This window comes from Chionomys nivalis, chromosome 14 (genome assembly GCF_950005125.1).
Source record: "Chionomys nivalis chromosome 14, mChiNiv1.1, whole genome shotgun sequence".
Taxonomy (NCBI): domain Eukaryota; kingdom Metazoa; phylum Chordata; class Mammalia; order Rodentia; family Cricetidae; genus Chionomys; species Chionomys nivalis.
This window is the reverse complement of record NC_080099.1, coordinates 30,496,636-30,517,730: the sequence shown is the minus strand read 5'-3', so window position 1 is coordinate 30,517,730 and position 21,095 is coordinate 30,496,636. Positions and strand designations below refer to the sequence as shown.

Below are 21,095 nucleotides of genomic sequence, written 5' to 3'. Positions count from 1 at the left end.
TTGTATGCCAAGGAATTCTATAAAGGTTCAAGTGTATAATCACGAGTGATACTGGGGAAAATGACAAAGGAAAGCAGAGTCACCACCTGCCTGGGAATCGATGCCTTCTCTCTGCAGAGCCACTGACACACCCACAGTCGGGGCCAGCTCCAGAGGAACAGGCGCAAGCTTCTGCTTGGCTCGGTTCGGAGGGTCAAGGGTAAACGCACCCTCGACTGTGACTGGATGCTGGTTGATTTCTGTACTGCCCTTCTTCAGTAAGCCATTTAAAGGTATTTCTGTGCTTCCAAGTGACTGATCTCCACAGCAGAGATGAATCTATTACGAGGGGAAAAAAATCAAAACATTGCTTTATATTTTCCCCTTTTCCTAAATGCCATAAACTTTAAAACAGGTCACAGAATGAGAGCAGGAAGTGGGCTACCTCACTGACCTTCACAAACTCACTTCAAGTGATGACGATTAACACTGGTCCTCCTGCTTCTGTCTCCTGAGGGTGGTAACACAGATGCGTGCAACCATAACTGGCCTGCATCTCAGTCTTGTGTTAGCGGGTGTAACTTCTTTTGTGAAACACTGTTTCTCGTTCTCAGAGTGTGTGGAGGGCCAGCAGTAATAAGCACCCCTTTGTGTGAGTACATGAGTCTTGTGTTAGTGGGTGTAACTTCTTTGTGAAACACCGTTTCTCGTTCTCAGAGTGTGCGGAGGGCCACCCCTTTGTGTGGGTACATGAGTGCAACTGCATCCACCTTCATCAACGTCCACCATGTTCTTTTGAGGCAAGATCTCTCCTTGAACCTGGAGCTAGCAGCTAGCAGGCCCTAGCAGTCATCCTGTGCCCATCCCCATGGTAAAATTACAGGGTGTGAAACCCAAACATGCGTCTTCATGGTTGTGTGGCAAAGCAAATGCTTCTAGCCACAAGCCATCTCTCATCTAGGTTAGCATCTTCAGAAGAGTAGAAATAAAGTCACTACTGGACTATTGTGGAGTCAATGTTACTGAATGATTTTTTTTTAATTTATTCATTGTTAGTGTGTGTGTGCCCACACACACATGTGTGATATATATGTGGGTATATAAGGTCAGAGGAAAGTTTCATGGAGACACCTCTTGTTCTACCTTTACGTGGGTTCAGGGGATTTAAATCTGGATGTCAGACTTCAGAGGAGAAACATTTCTCTCTGAGCAACCTCACCGGCTCTTATGTACAACATTTTTCATATGCCAGAAACAAAATATTTTCAAACATGAGTGTGTCTGTGTGTGGGTATGTGCACATGTGAATGCATGTGCCGAGTCTAGAAGACGACAGGGGATCTCCCGGAGCTGGAGTTACAGGCAGCTCACAGCTGAGAAACAAACTCTAGTCCTCTGTGAGGGCAGTACACACTCTTACCCACTCCAGCTCCCAAACAAAGCATCTTTATAACTTTAATGGTCATCATTAGAAGCAGGTAAGTCAAAGGTCTTGGTAAGACTATGATACAGAATAAAACTAAAAATGCTTTTTCTCAAATTTTAATATTTTATACAGTCTCTAGTCTTCCAGATATCTTGGGTTTAACAGAACCACCTTTAAGGTTTAGAACCCTAACATGTAATGCCTCTTCTCATGAGCCACCCAGAATAGAGTCTAACAGCTGAGACAGCTTTATAAATGGCTATGTAACTATGCATGGATCTCATACCCTACTCACCTGTTTGATCAAAAGCCAACAGCCATAAAACATAGCCGAGTGACCTCTACTACTCTAAAGATCTGTATTTAAACAGGATCCAAATGAAATGTACTTATAGAAAAACACTTGTGGGCAGGTTTTTATAAAAATGTAAATTCTGCCACCAAGAATCAATCTGTGAGGGGTGGAGAAATGGCTCAGAGGTTAAGAGCACTGGTTGCACTCCCAAAGGGCTAGGGTTCAACTGCCAGCACCCACATGGCAGCTCCAAATGTCTACAACTCCAATTCCAGGGGATCCTGCACCTCACACAAACCTGCATGCAGGCAAAACACCAATGCACATAAAATACATACATACATACATATATATATATATAAAATTAATATTAAAAGAAAAATGAATCAATCTGTGTACAGACAGCTACCACCTCCACTAATAATATAAACACTCTGCCTATAGGCACAGGCTCAATTAGCTTTAAGTAACTACCTCTTATTATGTAACACTGATAACCAATTTATCTCTTAGTATCTGGGTAGTAATGTGTTAACTCCAAAAATTGTGAAGCAACTGTGATTTCAATGACTTCATGACTTAATACCTAAAAATTAAAAAGGCAAAACCATCTCTGCTACTAAAACACAATACAGGTTAGGGCTAAGCTCAACTTTATGTTTAATGCTTTAAAAAACATCTCCAGTAGGAAACAATTTGCTGAGGCACTGACCTGCAGTTTCGAATGGAGAGCCAGGTACACACGCAGAACCTCCACATTGCTGCGTATGCGAACAGACGCTCTCTCGGGCTCAAAGTTTGGGTTGATCAAATCGTTGAACGGCTCATTTGTAACATCATTTCCCAGTAAAGAATAGTAAAAGAAAAACTCAGGTTGCCTTTCTGGAAGCTTCATGGTACATGGAATTAACTAAACATATAAGGAAAAGAACATTAGAATCTAGGGCACTCCGCATGTGTCCGCTGTACTCAAAAAAATCTTTCCAAGAATGTTAATTTCAAGTCTTAAAATTAACCATACAAAATTTCAAAGTCTCTGCCAAGTTACCTCTTTTCCTTCTTTCTTTCTGGCGAGTGGTTTCTTTCGATGGTGCTGCTAGGAGCCAAACTCAAAATCTTAGAGATGCTAGGCGAGTGCCTTACACCTGAGTCACAGCCCCAGTTTTGGTTCTTTGTGAGATATGGTCACAAGCTGCTCTGAAACTCACAATCCTCCAGCCTCAGCCTCCCAAGTGGTGGGTTTTAGGCATGGAGTCATACTGCTTACTTCTCTAACTGCTCCCAAATTACTAAGTTGATTAATTTTTAAATGAGTTATTTACTTTCACCTTATGTGTGTGAGTGTTTTACCTACATGTATGTAAATGCACCATTTGTAGTCAATGCCCATGGATGCCAGAAAATGACAATGCCTTCCCTGGATTGGAATCATAGGCAGTTGTGAGTCTCCTTAACAACTAACCCATTTCTCCAGCCCCTAATCTTTTTGGGGGATGGGGCAGGCAGAGTCTCACTATGCAATGCTGGCTGGGCTACAACTTCCTATGTAGATCAAGCTGCCTTGAACTCGAGAGATGTGCCTGCCTCTGCCTCCCTAATATTGGGATTAAAGACATGTGTCACTACACCTAGTTACCCAACTTGATTTTTTTAAATGTGCAAATAAGTTGTAAGGCAAGCCTGTAATTCCAATACTTGGTGGTGAGGGCAGGAGGGTCAAGAGTTCAAGGACATCCTCAACTGCACACTGAGTTTGAGGCCATCATGGGCTACGAGAGACACTAAATAATCAATTAATTAATTTAACAAAAGAAAAGTCCAAAGAGACAAAAGACTTGTTTTCAGGCTCTCATTTCATTCAACATGAACATGTAGAAGTTATTTTTGAAAGGAGTCAAGTATTTTAAATTAAGCTTTTCTTATTATCATATACTTTATATCTGATTCTTATTCTAGCAAAAGTGCCACTATATAAATGAGAAAATGTTAAAAGCCTTAATCTAAACTAGTCAATATATTAACATCTTAGTTCATGTCCTTTATTTATAAACAAACAACAAGAAACAGCTTTAAGACCAAACCATTGGTAGCTGCATAATGTAATAGGAATGTCACCTTTCAGCGCTAATTTTTGTGGCTAAAAGATGGTATTTTTGTATATAAGAGAGAAAACATCATCCTTCTCATCTTTTGTTTCCTGAGATTGAAGGGATCGGTATTAGCTCAGGACCCTAAAACAAGTTCTCAGCACAAAGGAGATTTACCCCAGAGGGACAAAGGGCATGAAATAAGACACAAAGATAGGAGATGGAAGACAAGGGAGAAACGGAAGGGAACAGGGAGGGGAGCAGGGTATTTCTCCCAGAGGAATTGAGATGGGACAGACAAAGCACGCAGGCAAACGGTGATTTATAAAGGGAAAGGGGAAACCGTACATTAGGATGGGGTGTCTGATTTTAACTGTGCGTGTTAATTAGGTCAGCCAGAGGGGGCTTCTGATTGCTGGGCTTCAATACTTTGATAGCTGGACCTTGGTAGTCAGTCTCAGAGAACAAAGTGACCAAACAAGGGAATAGACCTTGGTAGGCAGCTTTAGGGATTAATCTAATGGTTTTTAACAATGCGGGGGGAACAGAGGAGAAGGGCGAGGCCTGCCACCAGGGCCGTGTTTGCCATGCTTGTGCTGGCTAGAGGCCCTTCAGGTTCTCATGCAGCCCCAGGCTGGTCTCAACTTTGCCTCAGCCTCCCAAGGGCTATGATTACAGGCATGAGCCAGCACATCAGGCAAGATGTAAAACATTTCTAACAAATTCTTAATATTCATTATGAACATTTCATGTCTCAATAGGAAATGCCTTAAATACAGTCAGATATCACAGAAATCAAACTTAAGTAAAATGTACTGTTAGGCTAAAAAAGTTATAATACAGGGTTAGAGAGATGGTTCAGTGGTTTAGAGGAGCCATTGCTTTTCAGAGGACCTGGGTTCAGTTCTCAGCACCCACATGATTGTTCCCCATTACCCAATTCCAGGGACTCTGACGCCCTCTTCTGGCCTCAGTGGGTTGCAAGCACACAAATGGTACACGGATATGCACACAGGAAAAACACTCTTTCGTATCAAATAAATAAATCTAAAAATTATTTTTAAGGTTATAATATAGTTCATACTTGAAAAAAATCTAAAAATGATAATTCTTATAATTAAAGCACAGCATTGGAATCTAACATTCAATAAAAGTACACTGATTATTTTAACCTACATTTTAATATAATTTGTTTAATCGAGAAGATTTTAGTCACATGAACTGAGATATGAAACTGTAAAGAACATCAATTCTGGAGTCAGACTCCAGCATCCACTTCTCAGGCGAGCTGTGAAGCCTTGAGAAATGGCTTGTTTTGTCTCCGTCTTGCTTTAGCAATGCTGAAAGGGCAGCATGCAGGACAGCGCCCATCTGAGCGACGGCTGCCTGTAAGAACGGAACAGTGTCTGCAGGACCTTGCTACTTCTCTTAACAATGATTACCTCAGGGAGTTTAGTTAGGTGAAGAAGTATTTACTTTCTTTCACTGATGAAAAAAAGATAAAAATGTTTTATGGCAGCTTTTATATATTTCATAGTACATTTAACTTCCAAGTAATTTCTACTACAGGCAGAGAATGAGATATTCTTTAACATTCTAGAATTCAGAGACACTGAGGTTTATTCAAAGCTTTCAAGACTTTAAGAAGGAAGGACGATTAGTCATCCAGTCCTGAAGCAGCCGCCCTCTATGATCCTGTGAGCTCTCGGCATAACCTTCCTCAGCGGCTGCTCGGCCTCTGCAAAGTCAAGCTTGTTTGTCTAGATGCGATCTCCCTGTCTTTGAGTAAGTGCTGAGAGAAGACACTCAACACCTTAGAGTCACCCAACTGGAAACAAGGGAGCCAGGGAGCAGGCACAACCACCTTTTTCCTGTTCCTGTGCACAAAACTCACCAATCCGCTTCCTACCAGCAGACCCGGCACTCCTCTCATGTCCTCCTGCCTCGATGGCCTCCTTCCCCTGGGACTTTAAACCCAAATAAACCCTCTCTTCTGTAAGGTGCCTTGCTCACGGTTTTATCACAGAATAGAAAAGTAACTAAGGATGGGTAAGAAAGGCTGAAGAGAATAAACCAAATTTTATGTTGTCCACTCTGCTGAGTGTAAAAAAGTCCTCTGATTCTGACTAGCGCCCGACAATAGGCCAATGCTTGTAATTATACAAACAAAGTAAAGTGCAATCCCCGACCCAAGTGTTCCTGGCATTGCTAATTTCTTCAAAAAGGTCTATTGTTCAACAAAGCAAATGTAGCCAGGCGGTGGTGACACACGCTTTTGAACCCAGGCAGATCTTCGAGGCCAACCTCGTCTTCAAAATGAGTTCCAGGACAGGGTCCAAAGTTACACAGAGAAACCGTGTCTTAAAAAAAAAAACCAAATGTAGAAGTCCCTTTCATCACAAGTACAAATGCTGTTTGATGGTCAGTCTCCGCTGTTGCCAACAGATTGAAACATATCAAAATCTATAGCAAAAAATGTTTGCTAGTATGAAACATTTTAAAAGACTTTTGTACTTATTTAACCATGTGTGAGAAGTGTTCATCTATGTGGGCTTGCACATGTGAGCACAACTGTTCACAGAGGCCAAACCTGACTTCAAACTCCTGAAAAATCATTAATCTGAGGGTGCCGTACCTGCTCCAGCTGGGTGGCAAATGCTATGGTCACTGACAGAATAAAGGGGTCAGTACAATACTCTGCTGGTCCGATCTGATGGTAGCCTCCCTCCTCATTCAACACGGCAACAATGTCCTTCGGGTCGACTCCAGACAGGCCAGCAGGAACTTTACAGACAAAAAAAACAAAATTATACTAGACTGTAATTTCCCACAACTATTTTGTTTCATTATATTTAGATAAGATCTTGTGATATAGCCCAGTTTTGTTCCAAAATTTACTATGTTACCCAATCTGGCCCGAAACTTATTATGTAGACTAACATGGCCTTGAATTCACAATCATTCTGTCTCAACCTCATGTGTGCTAGGATCACAGGTTCGTCTCACAGTGCCTGGCCCATCAGAAACATTTAAAAGCTTGTTCTACTTATTTAATTAAGAAATTGGCCATTTTCATGGACACAGTATTTCAAAAGGCTTCCTCTAGGAAGCTTTAATTTTATTTTTCTGTACATAAAAACAGTATTCTGAAGTAAAGTGTTTTTTAAGTCACTTAATGGATCACACAGAGAAGAAATGTACAGCTCATTTCCTTATCAACTGTGCACTGTGCAGTGAAGAGTCTGCTAGACTTGGCTGAGGGCTGGGTAAATGAACAGAGACCACAGGACTGGAAGGCATGCTCCACACAGAGGACAGTATGTAGCAGAGCCAGCACGGGCAAGTTAACAAAGCCAGAGAAATGAAGGTTGAGGAAGCCTCGTGAAGTAGCTTAGAATCCCAGATATGGAGGGAGCAAAAGGACTCCATATCCAAGGCCTGCCTGCCTGAGCCACAGGGCTAGTTTAAAACCAGCCTGCGCAACTAAGAAAATGTCTTAAAACAAAAAAATATAGAACCTGGGCTAAGGACACAGCTCGCCAGCAGGACACCTGCCGAGCATGTGCTGTGCCCACTATTAATACAAGAACAAAGAACTGAGGCGGGAGAGACAGATCCCCGAGTGAGGACTGACTACAGAAAGAGCTATGGAGACATGAGGACAGAGCTTGGCACACTGAGTTTGTTCACATAATTTTTATGGTTTTGTTTTTTAAGAGTATGGGAAAACCATCAAAAACTTTTGAGAAGAGACCATCCCAGTCAAATGCGGGTCAGTGCGAAAAAATTAGATAGTGTTGAGAAACTTGCAAACTGATAAAAGAAGGAAAAGAGCAAGATAGTCACAAACTAAAATTAGGCAATAGTGCTGGGGAACACAGGAAAGTGGGCACTCACACGTGGCAATGTCTCATGGCCCATGAAAACCTATGTTCTCAAACCATCCGCAAGCAGGCCTCTCCTCTAGGGGCCCACCCCAAAGGAGTGTGTTTACTCAGCACTGGCTGAGAATGGCCCATGGTTAAGAGCACAGACACTTAGCCAAATGCTGAAATTCCAATCCCAGGGTCTTTTAGTTGTATCAGAAAACTGTATGTTCTTCAGTCTTCATTTTTCCCTTCCACAAAGCTTTTATGTAGTTGTTGAAAATCAAATTAAACGCTGAAAGCAAAGCACTTAGCACGCTACTGGACACACGAAGCACTCTGACACAGGTAGTCATGGTGAGACAAAGCACTTAGCACGCTACTGGACACATGAAGCACTCTGACATAGGTAGTCATGGTGAGACAAAGCACTTAGCACGCTACTGGACACACGAAGCACTCTGACACAGGTAGTCATTGTGAGACAAAGCACTTAGCACGCTACTGGACACACGAAGCACTCTGACACCGGTAGTCATGGTGAGACAAAGCACTTAGCACGCTACTGGACACACGAAGCACTCTGACACAGGTAGTCATTGTGAGAGAAGCCCACAGAGCCCAGGAGGTAAAACAGAACTGATAATAGGCTTCTCCAGCTGAGCACAGCTGCTCATGCTCTAACCCCAACACTGGGACTCCGAAGCAGAACTGCTACAAATCTGTGGCCAGCCTGAGCTACACAGTGCATACCACACTGCAAGACTGTATCAAAACATGAGAAAAATAAAAAGAAAGCACAATCAAGGTGACAACCTGTATGTTTGGAAATAAAGAAAAATGAGGATGAATCTTATGACACAGAAAAGAATTAAAAGTTCCAATTTGAATACAAGCTATGCAATATTAAAAACATATGAATAAATATATACAAAAAGGTATTATGTAAGTTATAGTTCATGTGTATCTCTTCCAAAATTCAGGAATTGAAACTTAATGATGACTGTGATAATGGTATTAAAATCACAGTCTCGGCCTCAAGAGACAGCTCAGTGGTTAAGAGTATTGGCTGTTCTTGCAGAGGACCTGGATTCAGGCTGTATCACAACCGTCTATAACTCCACTTCTGGGGGATCCAAAGCACTTTTCTGAAAACGAAGAACAATGCACATACATACATGCGTGCAAACACTGACACACATGCATGCAAGCTAACATTCACACACATACATGCATGCAAACACTCACATACAGAAAAATAAACAAATCTTTTGAAAAAGTAATGAGATGGAGAAGTCAAGACAGCTCCTTCAAGAATGGAACTAGCTGTGTTCATAAAAGGCCTGGCAGGGGAGTGCATTTCCTGCCTGTGACTGTCATATGAAGAACATCAATAAGTCCCCATCAGATGCTGGTATGTTTGCAGCCTTCCAAGCCTTCAGAAATGTGAGAAATTACCCAGTCCTTATTCTGTTCCAGCAGCACAGACTAAGACTATTTACATATTCAAACAAATGCACGTGTATGTGTATGTAAATGCATGTGTACACATTACATAACTTAGCCCACAAAATGGGTCTGAGAGCAATAACAAAATAGTAGCTGGCATGCCTAATACCTGGGCTTTTACCTCTAAACATTTTTTTTAGTAAAAGGAAGTGGAGATCCTTAGAGAAATGGCTGAACTGAGAGCCGAAACACAGGCAGTACAAGATAAAAACCAGCCGGGCGGTGGTGGCGCACGCCTTTAATCCCAGCACTCGGGAGGCAGAGGCAGGTGGATCTCTGTGAGTTTGAGGCCAGCCTGGTCTACAAGAGCTAGTTCCAGGACAGGAACCAAAAAAAAAAAAAGCTACGGAGAAACCCTGTCTCAAAAAATCCAAAAAAAAAGATAAAAACCAGATTATCTTCCTGTGCCAGAAAATATGATTCCAGGGTATGACATGAGAGACAGAGCCACACAGACAGCAAGAAACATCAGAGCTGTCTTAGTACATCTGCTGTTACTGGATCACAGTACTTGAGACTAGAGAAGTTAGAAAAAAAATGTCTGACAATGCTCATGGCAGGAAGACATTAATGGGGATTCTTCAGGGTCCTTAAGGCAGTGTAGGGCAGAGTACTGGGAAGGAGTTTGTGACAGCAGAAGCGACTTCAAAGGCAGCCCCACTCTAAGGCTCACTAACCCATTCCCCTGGAATCCATTGGTCATGAACAGAATCGGTCGTTCATATAGCAGAGCCCTGCAGCAGAGTCACTTCTTAAAGGGCCCAGCTCCAATTTCCTTCAGGACTTTGGAGACTAAGTATCCTTCACATGAGTTTTCTGGATGTAGCTAAACATGACCAGGGACATGAGGGAAGGGAAGGGTGAACAGGCCGAGCACAAAGGACACCAATAACAGTGAATCTCTTCTGAGTGCGGCTTCATGGGATATGTGGCATAACCAGAACCAGAACCACCGACTTAGGATGCAGTTACTAAAACCCAAAGAACAGACACTGCCAAAAGTAAAATCCAGGTCGGAGAGATGGCTCCGCACTTAAGAGCACTGGCTGCTCTTGAAGAGGACCAGGGTTCAATTCCCAGCATAACTGTAAATCCAGTTCCAGGGGATCCAACACCCTCTAACTTCACTAGCACCAGGCACACATGGTATATACAAACATACAAACACACAGAGAGAGAGAGAGAGAGAGAGAGAGAGAGAGAGAGAGAGAGAGAGAAACTGACTTCTGGTGAGAATGTACCAATGACATTTCATCAACTGCACCAACAATCAGAGTGCTGAGTTGTGAATGAATTATCCTGAGGGTCCATACACAGGGAACATTCTGCACTCTCCAACTCTGCTATGATGGTAAAAGTGCTCTATAAGGGTGCCGGGTGTGCTAGCATATGTCTCTAATCCCAGCCCTCAGGAGCCAAAGGCAGAGGCAAAGACAGGCAGATCTCAGTGGGTTTGCGGCCAGCCTGGTCTACATAGCAAGTTCCATCCAGCCAGGCTACACGGTGAGATTCTGATTATAAATAAATAAATAAATAAATAAATAAATAAATAAATAAATAAATAAATAGATTTAAATTTAAAACATGTATTAGGCTTTGCTAAACTACAGTTAAATAGGGGGCTGGAGAGATGGCTCAGTGGTTAAGAGCACTGACTACAGTTAAATAATAAACATACTATAGTTGAGAGCTTTTCTATGCTCATCCTGGAAAGAAAATGTTTCTAAGTAACAATTTTTTTTTTTTTTTTTTTGGTTTTTCGAGACAGGGTTTCTCTGTGGTTTTGGAGCCTGTCCTGGAACTAGCTCTTGTAGACCAGGCTGGTCTCGAACTCACAGAGATCCAAGTAACAATTTTTAAAAGACAAAATTCTCTGTTCAAGTTTAGAAACAAAAGCTTTCCCAGATTCTAAGATTTTTAAATAAGAGCTAACCTCTGTAAACAAGTTTGCACATGTTACACGTGTTCACAAGTGCTGTGGGATAATGCTCTCTTGTACACTGTAAAGATTTGTCACTCATATTGGTTTAACAAAATGTTGATTGACCAGTAGCCAGGCAGGACGTATAGGTGGGGTGACCAGACTGGGAGAATTCTGGGAGAGGAAAGGCAGAGACACTGTTGCAACTCAGACTCAGAGGAAGCAAGATGAGACTGTTTACTGAGAAAAGATACCAAGCCACATGGCTAAACACAGACATGAATTATGGGTTAATTTAAGTTGTAAGGGCTAGTTAGTAAATAAGCCTGAGTAATAGGCCAAACAGTTTATAATTAATATATATTAATATAATAGTTATATTATATTAATATAATTAATATAATGTGTGTTTCTTTGAAACTGAACGACTTGCAGGACCAGGTGGGACAGAAACTTCTGTCTACACACAAGATCATATTTGCCTATAAACAGTGTAAATCAGCTTATATTCCTGCACACAGGTCCCATGACATCACCCTTCCTAAAGTGCTGGTGCAGAGGAACTTGTGCAAGAAGGTCTCTAAGGGAAGATGCACATAACTACATGTGCCAGCACACACCTATAACCCAAACAATCGAGAGGCAGAGGGAGGAGGATAGAAACATAAGGCCAGCCTCGGCTTCATGTGAGGTCCAGACCAGCCTGGTCTACTTGAGACCCTGTCTCAAAACAAAACAAAACAAAACAAAAACAAACCAACCAAAAACCCACAAGAGACAGAAGAGGACAAACCTTTTCCATCCCGAGGAGGGGCTCCTTTTGCTTTAAAACTATCCACCTGTGCCTTTGTATCTGTTTCCAAAGTGATACTTATCTGTATCTCAGACTTGAACTTGGTGTATTTGTTACTCAGCAACTGGTACCATTTAGGTGCCTAATAACAAAACAGAAGGCATGGTGAAACTGAAAGGGAAAGTACTCAGCATGCTACTTAAGGTTTTCACTCTTTCCCTACAGCCTTTTCAGTACTTTTCACCTCTCGAAACACAAAGGCCAGGCCGGGCATATGGTGGTGCAGCCTTTAGTCCCGGCTCTCGGGAGGCAGAGAAGGCCAATGTCTGAGTTCTAAGTTAACCTGGTCCACACACTGAGTTCCAGGCCATCCAAGGCTGCAAAGTTAACACCCTGTCTCAGAACACAACAAAATGTCTTTCCATATTTTCTTCAAAAGAAATGAATCCCATTTAGGAAGCCAGCAACTAAGTTTCCCTCTGAGAAAAATACTGAAGCCCTCAGACTGTCTTCTTTGCTCTCATTCCAACATTTCACAGGGGAAAAAACAACACACGTCTATCTTCATTCTCCAATCTCACGACAACCTTTAGTAACAAAAGCCTAATTAGTCATCTGTTTCTTTAATTCCTTTGCTCAGCGCTGATATTAGGTCTCTTCTTGTTCATATCAATTAAGAAAAAAGAAAATGTTACTACTCGCGGTGGTTTGAATAAGAGTGGCATCCACAGGCTCATAAGTTTGAATACTTAGTCACCAGGGAGTTGAACTGTTTAAAGGATTAGAAGGATTAGGAGGTATGACACTATTGGAGCAGGTGTGGCCTTGTTGGAGGAGTGTGTCACTGGGAGTGGGCGTTAAGGTTTCGAAAGCCAACACCAAGCCCAGTTTCTCTCAGTCTGTGGATCAGGAAGTAGCTCTCAACTACACCTCAGAACCATGCCTGCCATGCTTGCTGCCATGCTCCCATCATGGTAATGATGGACTTAAGCCTCCGAAACTGAAAGCAAGCCCTCAGATTAGATATTTTCCTTTATGGGGGTTGCCACGGTGTCTCTTCACAGCAACAGATCAATGACTAAAACACCACTAAGAAATAGCATAAAATGTCAAGGAAAAGGACCAAAGGTTGTGCTTCATGAGCCATTGACTTGGCAGATACTTCTCAACAAAGACCTTCTCAGAGGACATGGTAGGTTAAACTACCTGACCACCCACAAGACAGCACCCTCAGAAATCCCAGTGACCAGACCAGCCAGAAGACATGGTCAAGCCACAGCCAAAAGCATAATACCTGCTTTGTTTCTTGAGCGGTTCTTAAGTCCAAAACAATGTAGCCTACGGTTTCCTTGGCAGAAGACAGAGGGTCCAAGGCAAAGCACTGGAGTTTGATAGGAGTGCGCTGTAACCTATACAAAGATGTGTGTGAGCAGTATGTGAGTTTTCTTATATTACATTTCTAGCAGCCTTAAAAAAACTTTATTATCCAGATTATATGTCTGTCGGGCCAAGCATTATCTAGTCTGTATTTTCTAAAAGAGTCTTTAACTAGAAAATAACCATTATTTTTATCTACTTATCTGTACACCAACTAGGTCAATTTTTCCTACACATCTGTGATGTATTTGGCCTTCTGCAAGTCAAAAATTATCATGAATGTTTAAAAATGACAAAAAGTTATCTTTCTTATACAGTACTATCACATATAAAATCTGACTACTAAAGTTCAGAAGAACAAGGCTTGGCAATGCTCTGTGAGCTGACAGTGACAGGACAGTGTGGGCTCTGTGCATCTGGGAAGCCCTGCCCCAGTCATGCACAGAGCTGAATAGATGCTGCCATCACTCAGCTAATGGAGTCACTGCTTAACGCCACTCTGTACTAAATCCACCTAGGAATTCTTAGCCTAAATAACTGAAGCAGTATACCACATGGTACTAAGACAAATACAAGAACGCAGCATAATCAAATATTCTGAATGCCAGGGAAAAGACAACATTTTAACATTCATTAAGAATTTAATAGTCCTTCAGATAAAATCAATGTATAATCCAGCAATAAAAGTAGTAAGAATTCTGTTAATTTTGTCAATTTTCTGTCCTGACTTCAATGGTACTGAAATGATTTGTGGGAGTTTGGATGGTAGTGGTTTTCCTTTTCTTTTTTCCTTTGAGACAGAATTCTATGTAGCCCAGGCCAGCCCTGAACTCTTTTTGCCCTTACCTCAAGACTATTGGGATTAGAAACAAACCATACTATGCCCAGTTTTTAGAAATATATTTTTAAACCGGGTAGTGGTGGCACACACCTTTAATCCCAGCACTCAGGAGACAGATGCAGGTGGATATCTGTGAGTATGAGGTCAGTCTAATCTACAGAGCTAGTTCCAGGACAGCCAGGCTACACAAAGAAACCCTGTCTCAAAAAACAAACAAAATGAAACAAAAAACTGCTTTAAAAAAACACAATTTGTCATTTAACAAATAAAAGCACTTCTGTACTTGACTATTTCTAGTCTTAAAGTTCACTGAAGAAAAGATGATGTTACACTTCAGATCCATCTGAGGTGGGAAGACTCACCCACTGTGGGCGGCACCATTCCTCAGGCAGCGTATCCTGAACTGTTCAAGAGTGGAGAGGGTGAGCTGAGCACACGCATGCAGGCATTAATGCATTGCTGTCTGTTCTTAACTGCTGATGTCATGTGACTAGCTGCTGCATCCTGCAACCCTGTCTTCCCTATAGCGACATATGTGACCTGGGATTGTCTAGATTTCCCTTTCTCCCTAAGGGGCGTTCACCAGAGTGCTTTATAGCAGAAACAGAGAGAGCAAGCCTGTCTCAAACACACACAAACACACAGCAAACACGATGAGCACCATAATCAGGAAGTTAAAAGATGTACTTAAAAGCTATAAAAAGAACAAAGATGCTGACACAAACTGAGCGGAGCCTCACCTGTGCTGATGAAGAACTTTCCTGTCGATTTCCCAGGCTAACTCCGTAGCAAATTCGGGCTGGTCAGTGTGGTCGACAGGATCGGTAGCCAGCTGCTCTCCATCAAACTTTGCTTCTACCACCAGCATATGCTTTGGACGTTTGGGGAAATGGCGGCCTGAAGAGAGAAGACACATACATACAGATCACACAGGATCACAAAGCACATTTTAAATATTGGTGCGTGTCCAGGTAGCTGGCTTGCACACTGCATAAACAAATGCACCTGCACTTACTTCCATAAACGGAAAGCCGCCACTCAGCACTGAGCACTTCTTCTCCAACACTAACGTGTATATGAATCACCTGGGGACCAGGGCAGACTCAGCACGGCAGGTCCAGTGGGCCTGAAAGCCTGCATTTCTAACAGGTGATCAAACCCTGCAGCATGCTTGTGGCCCACAAATGAGTACATTAGAAAGTAGAAAAGCAAATGGTAAAGTGGCTTCAAAAAGAAAACAGGCACTTACCCTAAAAAGAAAACCAAGGGTCTAGTGGAAACAAAAATTTCAAAATTGGAAGAAAGTAAACGGCAAATAAGAATCCCTAACAATCTTGTGCCGAGGTGATTACTTTGATTTTTCAGTCTGGTGAGGGGGATCATATGGAGGGAATTTTAACCATTATTAAGTAAACAGCCACCCCCCTGCTATTCACCCCGATTAAAGCTACTTGGTGAGGAATGAAATGGACAGGAACTGGTGGCACTCATAGATAGCCCCAGCACTGGGGAAGTGGAGGAATGAAATGGACAGGAAAGGCTGGATTTGATGAGTTGGTGGCACACATAGACAGCCCCAACACTGGGGAAGTGGAGGCGAAGAGCCTGGATGACATGACAGCCCAAACCAAACCAAAGCAAAGCCTCTCTGGCCCAGCAGAAGCAAGCGGAAACGGTACTGCAGTGTTTGGAAGCACTGCGGCAAGACACACACTGCGCCATTGCTGTGACCCACGGGCCTTAGAAAGTCAACCTGTGACCGACATGGCCTAACCCCCAGAAGAGGCAGTAAAACTGGAGTAAGAGACAGAACAGTACAAGGACTCCATCAGTGAGGTGCCTGAGACTGCGCAGGGATGGATTTCATGAAGAACACAAGCCGAACCGAGAGGGAGACTGATGCAGCATCCAGTTCACCTTGACAAGTTCAACCCTCGGTCATGAATTAAATGCTCTGTTTTGAAGAACAAAAAGAGCTGAGTGCAGTTGACTGCAGCTGAGGGACAGGAACAGCGAAGAGCAAACATATTCACTGCTCAGTCGCGAGGCCCCCCGGGGTTTGGGGTCACAAGCCCTGCAGGCATCCTGTAATCGCAGCTCCTATAACATTAGCTGCAAGGCAATAGGACCACTGAGGCTCGCTGGCTCTGAGCTTTACAGAGAAGAGGTAGAGTGGTTGAGGTGACCCAAAGCTGGCCTGTGTCCCCAGAGGCATGAACAGGTGTGTGCATGTGCGCACACACTCACCCAGATACAAATGAAATAAACACGTCTGAAAGTGTCCTTTAAAAACGTCAGCCAGAGGCTCTTATTTAAACTCCATACTGGTTAGTTTCTTGCCAACTTGACAGAAGCTGGAGTCGTCTGGGAAGAGGGACCCTCAGTTGAGAGAACACTTCCATAGATTGGAGTGCGTAAGCCCGTGGGATATTTTCTTGACTAATGACAGTTGGGATGTGGGGTGCATCACCCTGGGCAGGTGGTCCTGGATGGTATAAAAGAGAGCACGCTGAGGAAGCCGTGGGGAGCAAGCATCTTTCTCCAGAGACTCTGATTCCCACAATGACACACTGGGACTGGACCGCGTGAGAAGAGATAAGCTCTTTCCTCCCTCCAGCTCCCCTTGGCCACAGCCTTTTTCACAGTAAAGTAAGACAACAGAAGCCTTGTTTTGTTTTGTTTCTTATCTTGGAACCGAGGACACCGTGAGCACACACATTTTAGAAATGTAACTAAGAAATTCTAAGTAGCTCATCTAACTGGAGCCCTGGGACACAGGAAACCTAAACGGGCGGGCAGAAGTCATACCACAAGGGCCCACGCTTGCTACTCTAGGAGTGCAGAATTATGGGAACTCTGAAAGGTTTTAAGACAAGATCTGTGGATGAGAAAGATTACTGTCAGAAAGTTCAGGGCAGTAGTTGCTTCTGGAAGAAAAGAAATCATTTAGGAAACAGAGACTATCATTACAGACAAGGTGATGAAGGTGTGTAGCCAGGCACACCGTGGAGACTCATCTGAGCGATTGTAGCACCTATAATAAAATCAACAATTGATGATTCTTTGGAGGATGGTGATGAATTCCAGGCTCCCAGCTTAACTGTAAGCACTACCAGAGCTGAGGAGAGGACCACATGCCAGTTTTAGGTGTGTTTGTGGTAGCAACCTAACCGACATCCCTGACTCCAGGTCCAAAACCTACAAGTCAGGCTCGTCCTTTTAGTTAGGACCACAGCCACCAACCCTCTCAGAAGAACAACTCTAACCTCCTTGGCTTCCAGTGACCAAGGACAATATTCCTAAACACTCACCTTTCTCTACCACAGTCGCCTTCTGGCTTCACTCCTCCCACCCCGTCCATTCCTGTTACCCTGGCTTACCTAGTCGCCATCCATCTGAAGCATTGGGCGGAAGGCACTTCAATCACTACTTCTATTCTGCTGCCAAAGCTACACTGACGCTCTGTATCAAGTTTTGATCACAGTGCCGCCCAACATACCATGTCTTACAACACTAATCTGTCCATGCCAAATAAACAGACCCCTCTAGCCTGAACAGCAGGAAAACCACTAGATTTCTTTTTCATAGAGAAGGCCCCGTACTAAATTTAAAAGCCTCTATCAACCAATTAGAAAATTATTTCTGGGTCGGGTGGTGGTGGTACACACCTTTAATCCCAGCACTCAGGAGGGCAGAGGCGGGTGGATCTCTGTGAGTTCAAGACCAGCCTGGTTTACAAGAGCTAGTTCCTGGACAGGCTTCAAAGCTATAGAGAAACCTTGTCTCGAAGAAAAAAAGAAAAAGAAAAAGGAAATTATTTCGGTCTTGTGGGGGGGTGCTTATTTTGTGAGGGTTTGGGTTTTTTTGTTTGTTTGTTTGGTTGGTTGGTTTTTCATTTGTTTGCCTTTTTGTGCTTGGTTGGTTGTTTTTGTGGAAGGAAGGAACTCACTAGCAGACCAGACTGGCCTCAACCTCGCAGAGATCTGCCTGCCTCAGCTACTTGAGTGCTGGGATTAAAGGCATGAGCCAACCACTCCCTGCTTGATCTTGCGTTTTTAAGCAGTGAAGGAACAATTACAATTGTCCCTATTATTTAATAGCTTCTTGTCAATTTCTTATTCCAAAACTCATAAACCATTTTTACCCAGCTTTTCTTCCCTTTTCTCAACAGCATCAGACCTATCTGGAGGGGACGATGTCTAGCCAACACCACCTGTGGATAAACTCACAAGATGACTTCCCGTACTGACAGCTTATTCCAATTAACCAAACAGCCCCTAACTCCTCCACTTTGCTGCAATCAGCTAACTACACTGAACAGAAGCAACGTTTGTGGGGTGAGTTTGAGAGTAAATCAGGCCTCCTTTTCCCACACCTTAAGTGTGCTTTGCAGCCAGACCATCCGCCCAGCCTTTGGTCCTCTGACCCATCCCTTTCAGACCCAAATAAATGTCATCTCAGGAAAACATCCCCCAGAAGAGGAGGCCGTGCCAGCGTGACACACTCCCCACTTAACTCTCTCAGTATCTAGACTTACTGCCACCTGCATTGCCAGCACAGAACCTGACATTCAGTAGGTTCCCAATAAACAAATGTCATTCACTCGACGAACAAGTAAGGGTCATTTAATGCGCCTTTCCGACCGTAGTCCTAGGTACGCAATCAAGACGCATAACGGGAACAGATTCGGCAATACATGGAAATGGTACGAGGCTTGTGCTCAAGTCAATGGCAAAGTTCTTACGAATGGCATTAGCGAGGACCTGCTGCACCGAGCGTGCTTTGCACGCACTTTTAGCTCGTATATAAAAGCCATCGACAGGCTGCTTCTGACGGAAATCGGTTTTTTTCTACATTCTCTGAGGCTACGGCTAGTCACGCTAAATATCACTTATCCCTAATAGCACTCACGCTCCCCGGAGAGATGTTTAAATCAATTGCCTAACAGCCCTCGCTCCATGCATCTGAACAAGTCCTAGGGGACCACAAAAGCAGAGATGACAGGGTTCGTAAGGTTAACAAAGCCGCGGTCATACACTACTCTGCTGAGGTCCGGGAAATAGCAGTTGCAAAAGAAAAAAAAGAGAGAGAGAGAAGAAAAGAAAAGAAAAAAAAAAAAAAACACCGGAGGCCGCTCACCTTCTAGGATGGATACAACGATGAGCAGCTGGTCGGATTTGGAGACCATGGTCGCGGCGGCGGGGTCTGCAGGGAAGGGAACCCCGTGAGGCGCGCAGCCGGACCCCCGCAGGCCCGAGAGCCTCCGCAACGCCCGGCCCCGCTCCCCCGGGCAGCCGACCAGGCCCTAGCCCTACCCCGGCTCGGTGACCGCGCCCCACAAGCCCACAGCCCCGGCACCTTTTGCCGCCTGCTAAGCCGCTTTTCAAACGCCCGGGCAGCCGCAGCGGACGCCACCGCGCCCCGCTTCCGCCTAGCAACCAGGCCCACAGGCCCAGAGCCCGGGGGAGGCTGGAGGACAAAGGGCGATAGAGACCAGGGCAGTCGGGGATAGAACGTCCACCAGCCCGCCTCACCTCCCGCCCTTTGACGCTCTTTCCCGGAGCCCTAGGGAGATACGACTGCGGTCGCCCGCAGCACCGCCTGCTGGTCATCTGCGGAAATGCAGGAGAGTTGAACCCCCGCAGACTGCGCAGCCGCACCACTGCCCTAAATGCTTCCTGGTCCTGCGTAGCTAAACTCTCTTTAAGGAGTAGGACGGCCGCATACTGTAAACGGTATGCTCAGTTTTAATCTGAGAAATAAAACGATAGTTTGTTTTTTAATGCCCTGACATTAAGAATGCCCAAACATTCTCAGGCACCTGACATCAAGACAACAGACCATGTTAACTCACAGAAAATTAATGACCCGAGTGTAAACTGTTCTTGCGCATCTCTTTAAATATTTGTCCTATGACCGCAAGTCCTGTCAATACGGTAGTTACTGTAACTGCAGGCGCTGACGTAATCGCTCCCAGAATAGGCTGTACCTTAGAAATACCTCTTCAAAACGAAAACAAAATTGTCACGTGGGCGAGAATGTTTAAAGGTGTAGGTTCTACCCAGACGTAGGAAATTAGCAAAATCAAGGCTGAAAGTTAACGTGTGGAAATGCCATAAACCCACATTTCCCCCTCCCAATTTCAAGATTTGGGTTTGTTTGTTTTTTTTTTTTAACGAAAGATTAGACATATTTTAAAGTTTTATCTAGCTTAAAACCTGGAAAACTGACGTTACTGTTCTGGCAATGATTGCATTTGTTAGTTGTACAATGCAACCATAGACGGTCACATACATCAGAACAGTTGGTTCCTGCCGACAGAGTCTGTATAGTTATCAGATTTTCTGTGCGATGGCTCCATACATAAAAAAAAGAGAAAAGAAAAAAAAAACCTGGAAAACTGGATGGGTTGGAGCCTTCGTGGACACGTTTAGTGTTCACATTTGTGGGAATTTCTCTTGGAAAAATCAAAGGCAAAACACGATATATATAAGAGGGCAAAAAGTAAAACAGCTGAGCCGAGATCTCAGGAAGCAGTGGGCCTTGGTGTGCTGACTCTGGCTGTTTTCCTTCTCTGTAAACCTAGAAGACCGTTGGAGAACAGTTACAACAATCTCTGAGCCCTGTTGCTATTTCTGCATGTCTGTCTTTCTCTTCTTTGTCCCTTAAAGAAGAGGATGTGGAGGCTAGACCAGATTGTCTCTAATGTCCCTTCAGGACTCCTGAGAGGTTTTTCTGAAATGTGCTATTTATACAAAAAAACTAAACTTCATGTGCATTGCTGGGCACTGTATTCTTTTCTGAAAGATCTCAAAAAGTAGTATCAAAAGTAGACAGAATCATATGGTGGCCAGGTGAGTAGGTTTTTTTTCTATCATAGGTGTGATGTCAAACGTTATATAGTTATCTTTTTACATGAATAATCTCATCACTTTATAGCTATAAAAACAGTTTTTATGATTTATAATTTTTTATTTGAAAACAAACAATACACTTATTTT

At 43.5% G+C, this 21,095-nt stretch overlaps 1 protein-coding gene and 1 non-coding gene across 4 annotated transcripts in view; one reads left to right on the top strand and one right to left on the bottom strand.

Annotated features, from left to right (window-relative positions):
* Nucleotides 1-19,689, bottom strand: part of Cep120 (centrosomal protein 120) — a 61,448-nt gene extending 41,759 nt beyond the window's left edge. The window contains exons 1-8 of one of the 3 annotated variants that reach the window (XM_057788621.1): nt 19,629-19,689; nt 19,234-19,299; nt 14,835-14,991; nt 13,171-13,285; nt 11,877-12,018; nt 6,423-6,571; nt 2,413-2,610; nt 91-318 (exon numbers count right to left, since the gene is read on the bottom strand). In XM_057788621.1, the coding sequence (XP_057644604.1) occupies nt 91-318; nt 2,413-2,610; nt 6,423-6,571; nt 11,877-12,018; nt 13,171-13,285; nt 14,835-14,991; nt 19,234-19,282 (1,038 nt within the window). In that variant the 5' untranslated portion in view covers nt 19,283-19,299; nt 19,629-19,689. Of the gene's footprint in view, nt 1-90; nt 319-2,412; nt 2,611-6,422; nt 6,572-11,876; nt 12,019-13,170; nt 13,286-14,834; nt 14,992-19,233; nt 19,300-19,409; nt 19,591-19,628 lie in introns of those variants that run through there. The other 2 variants (XM_057788620.1, XM_057788619.1) reach the window with 2 other exon arrangements.
* A 636-nt stretch (nt 19,690-20,325) lies between these two features.
* LOC130887122 (small Cajal body-specific RNA 14) lies at nt 20,326-20,460 on the top strand. Its single transcript, XR_009058347.1, has one exon. It is a non-coding gene; the product is annotated as a small Cajal body-specific RNA 14 (non-coding RNA).
* Nucleotides 20,461-21,095: the final 635 nt, after the last annotated feature.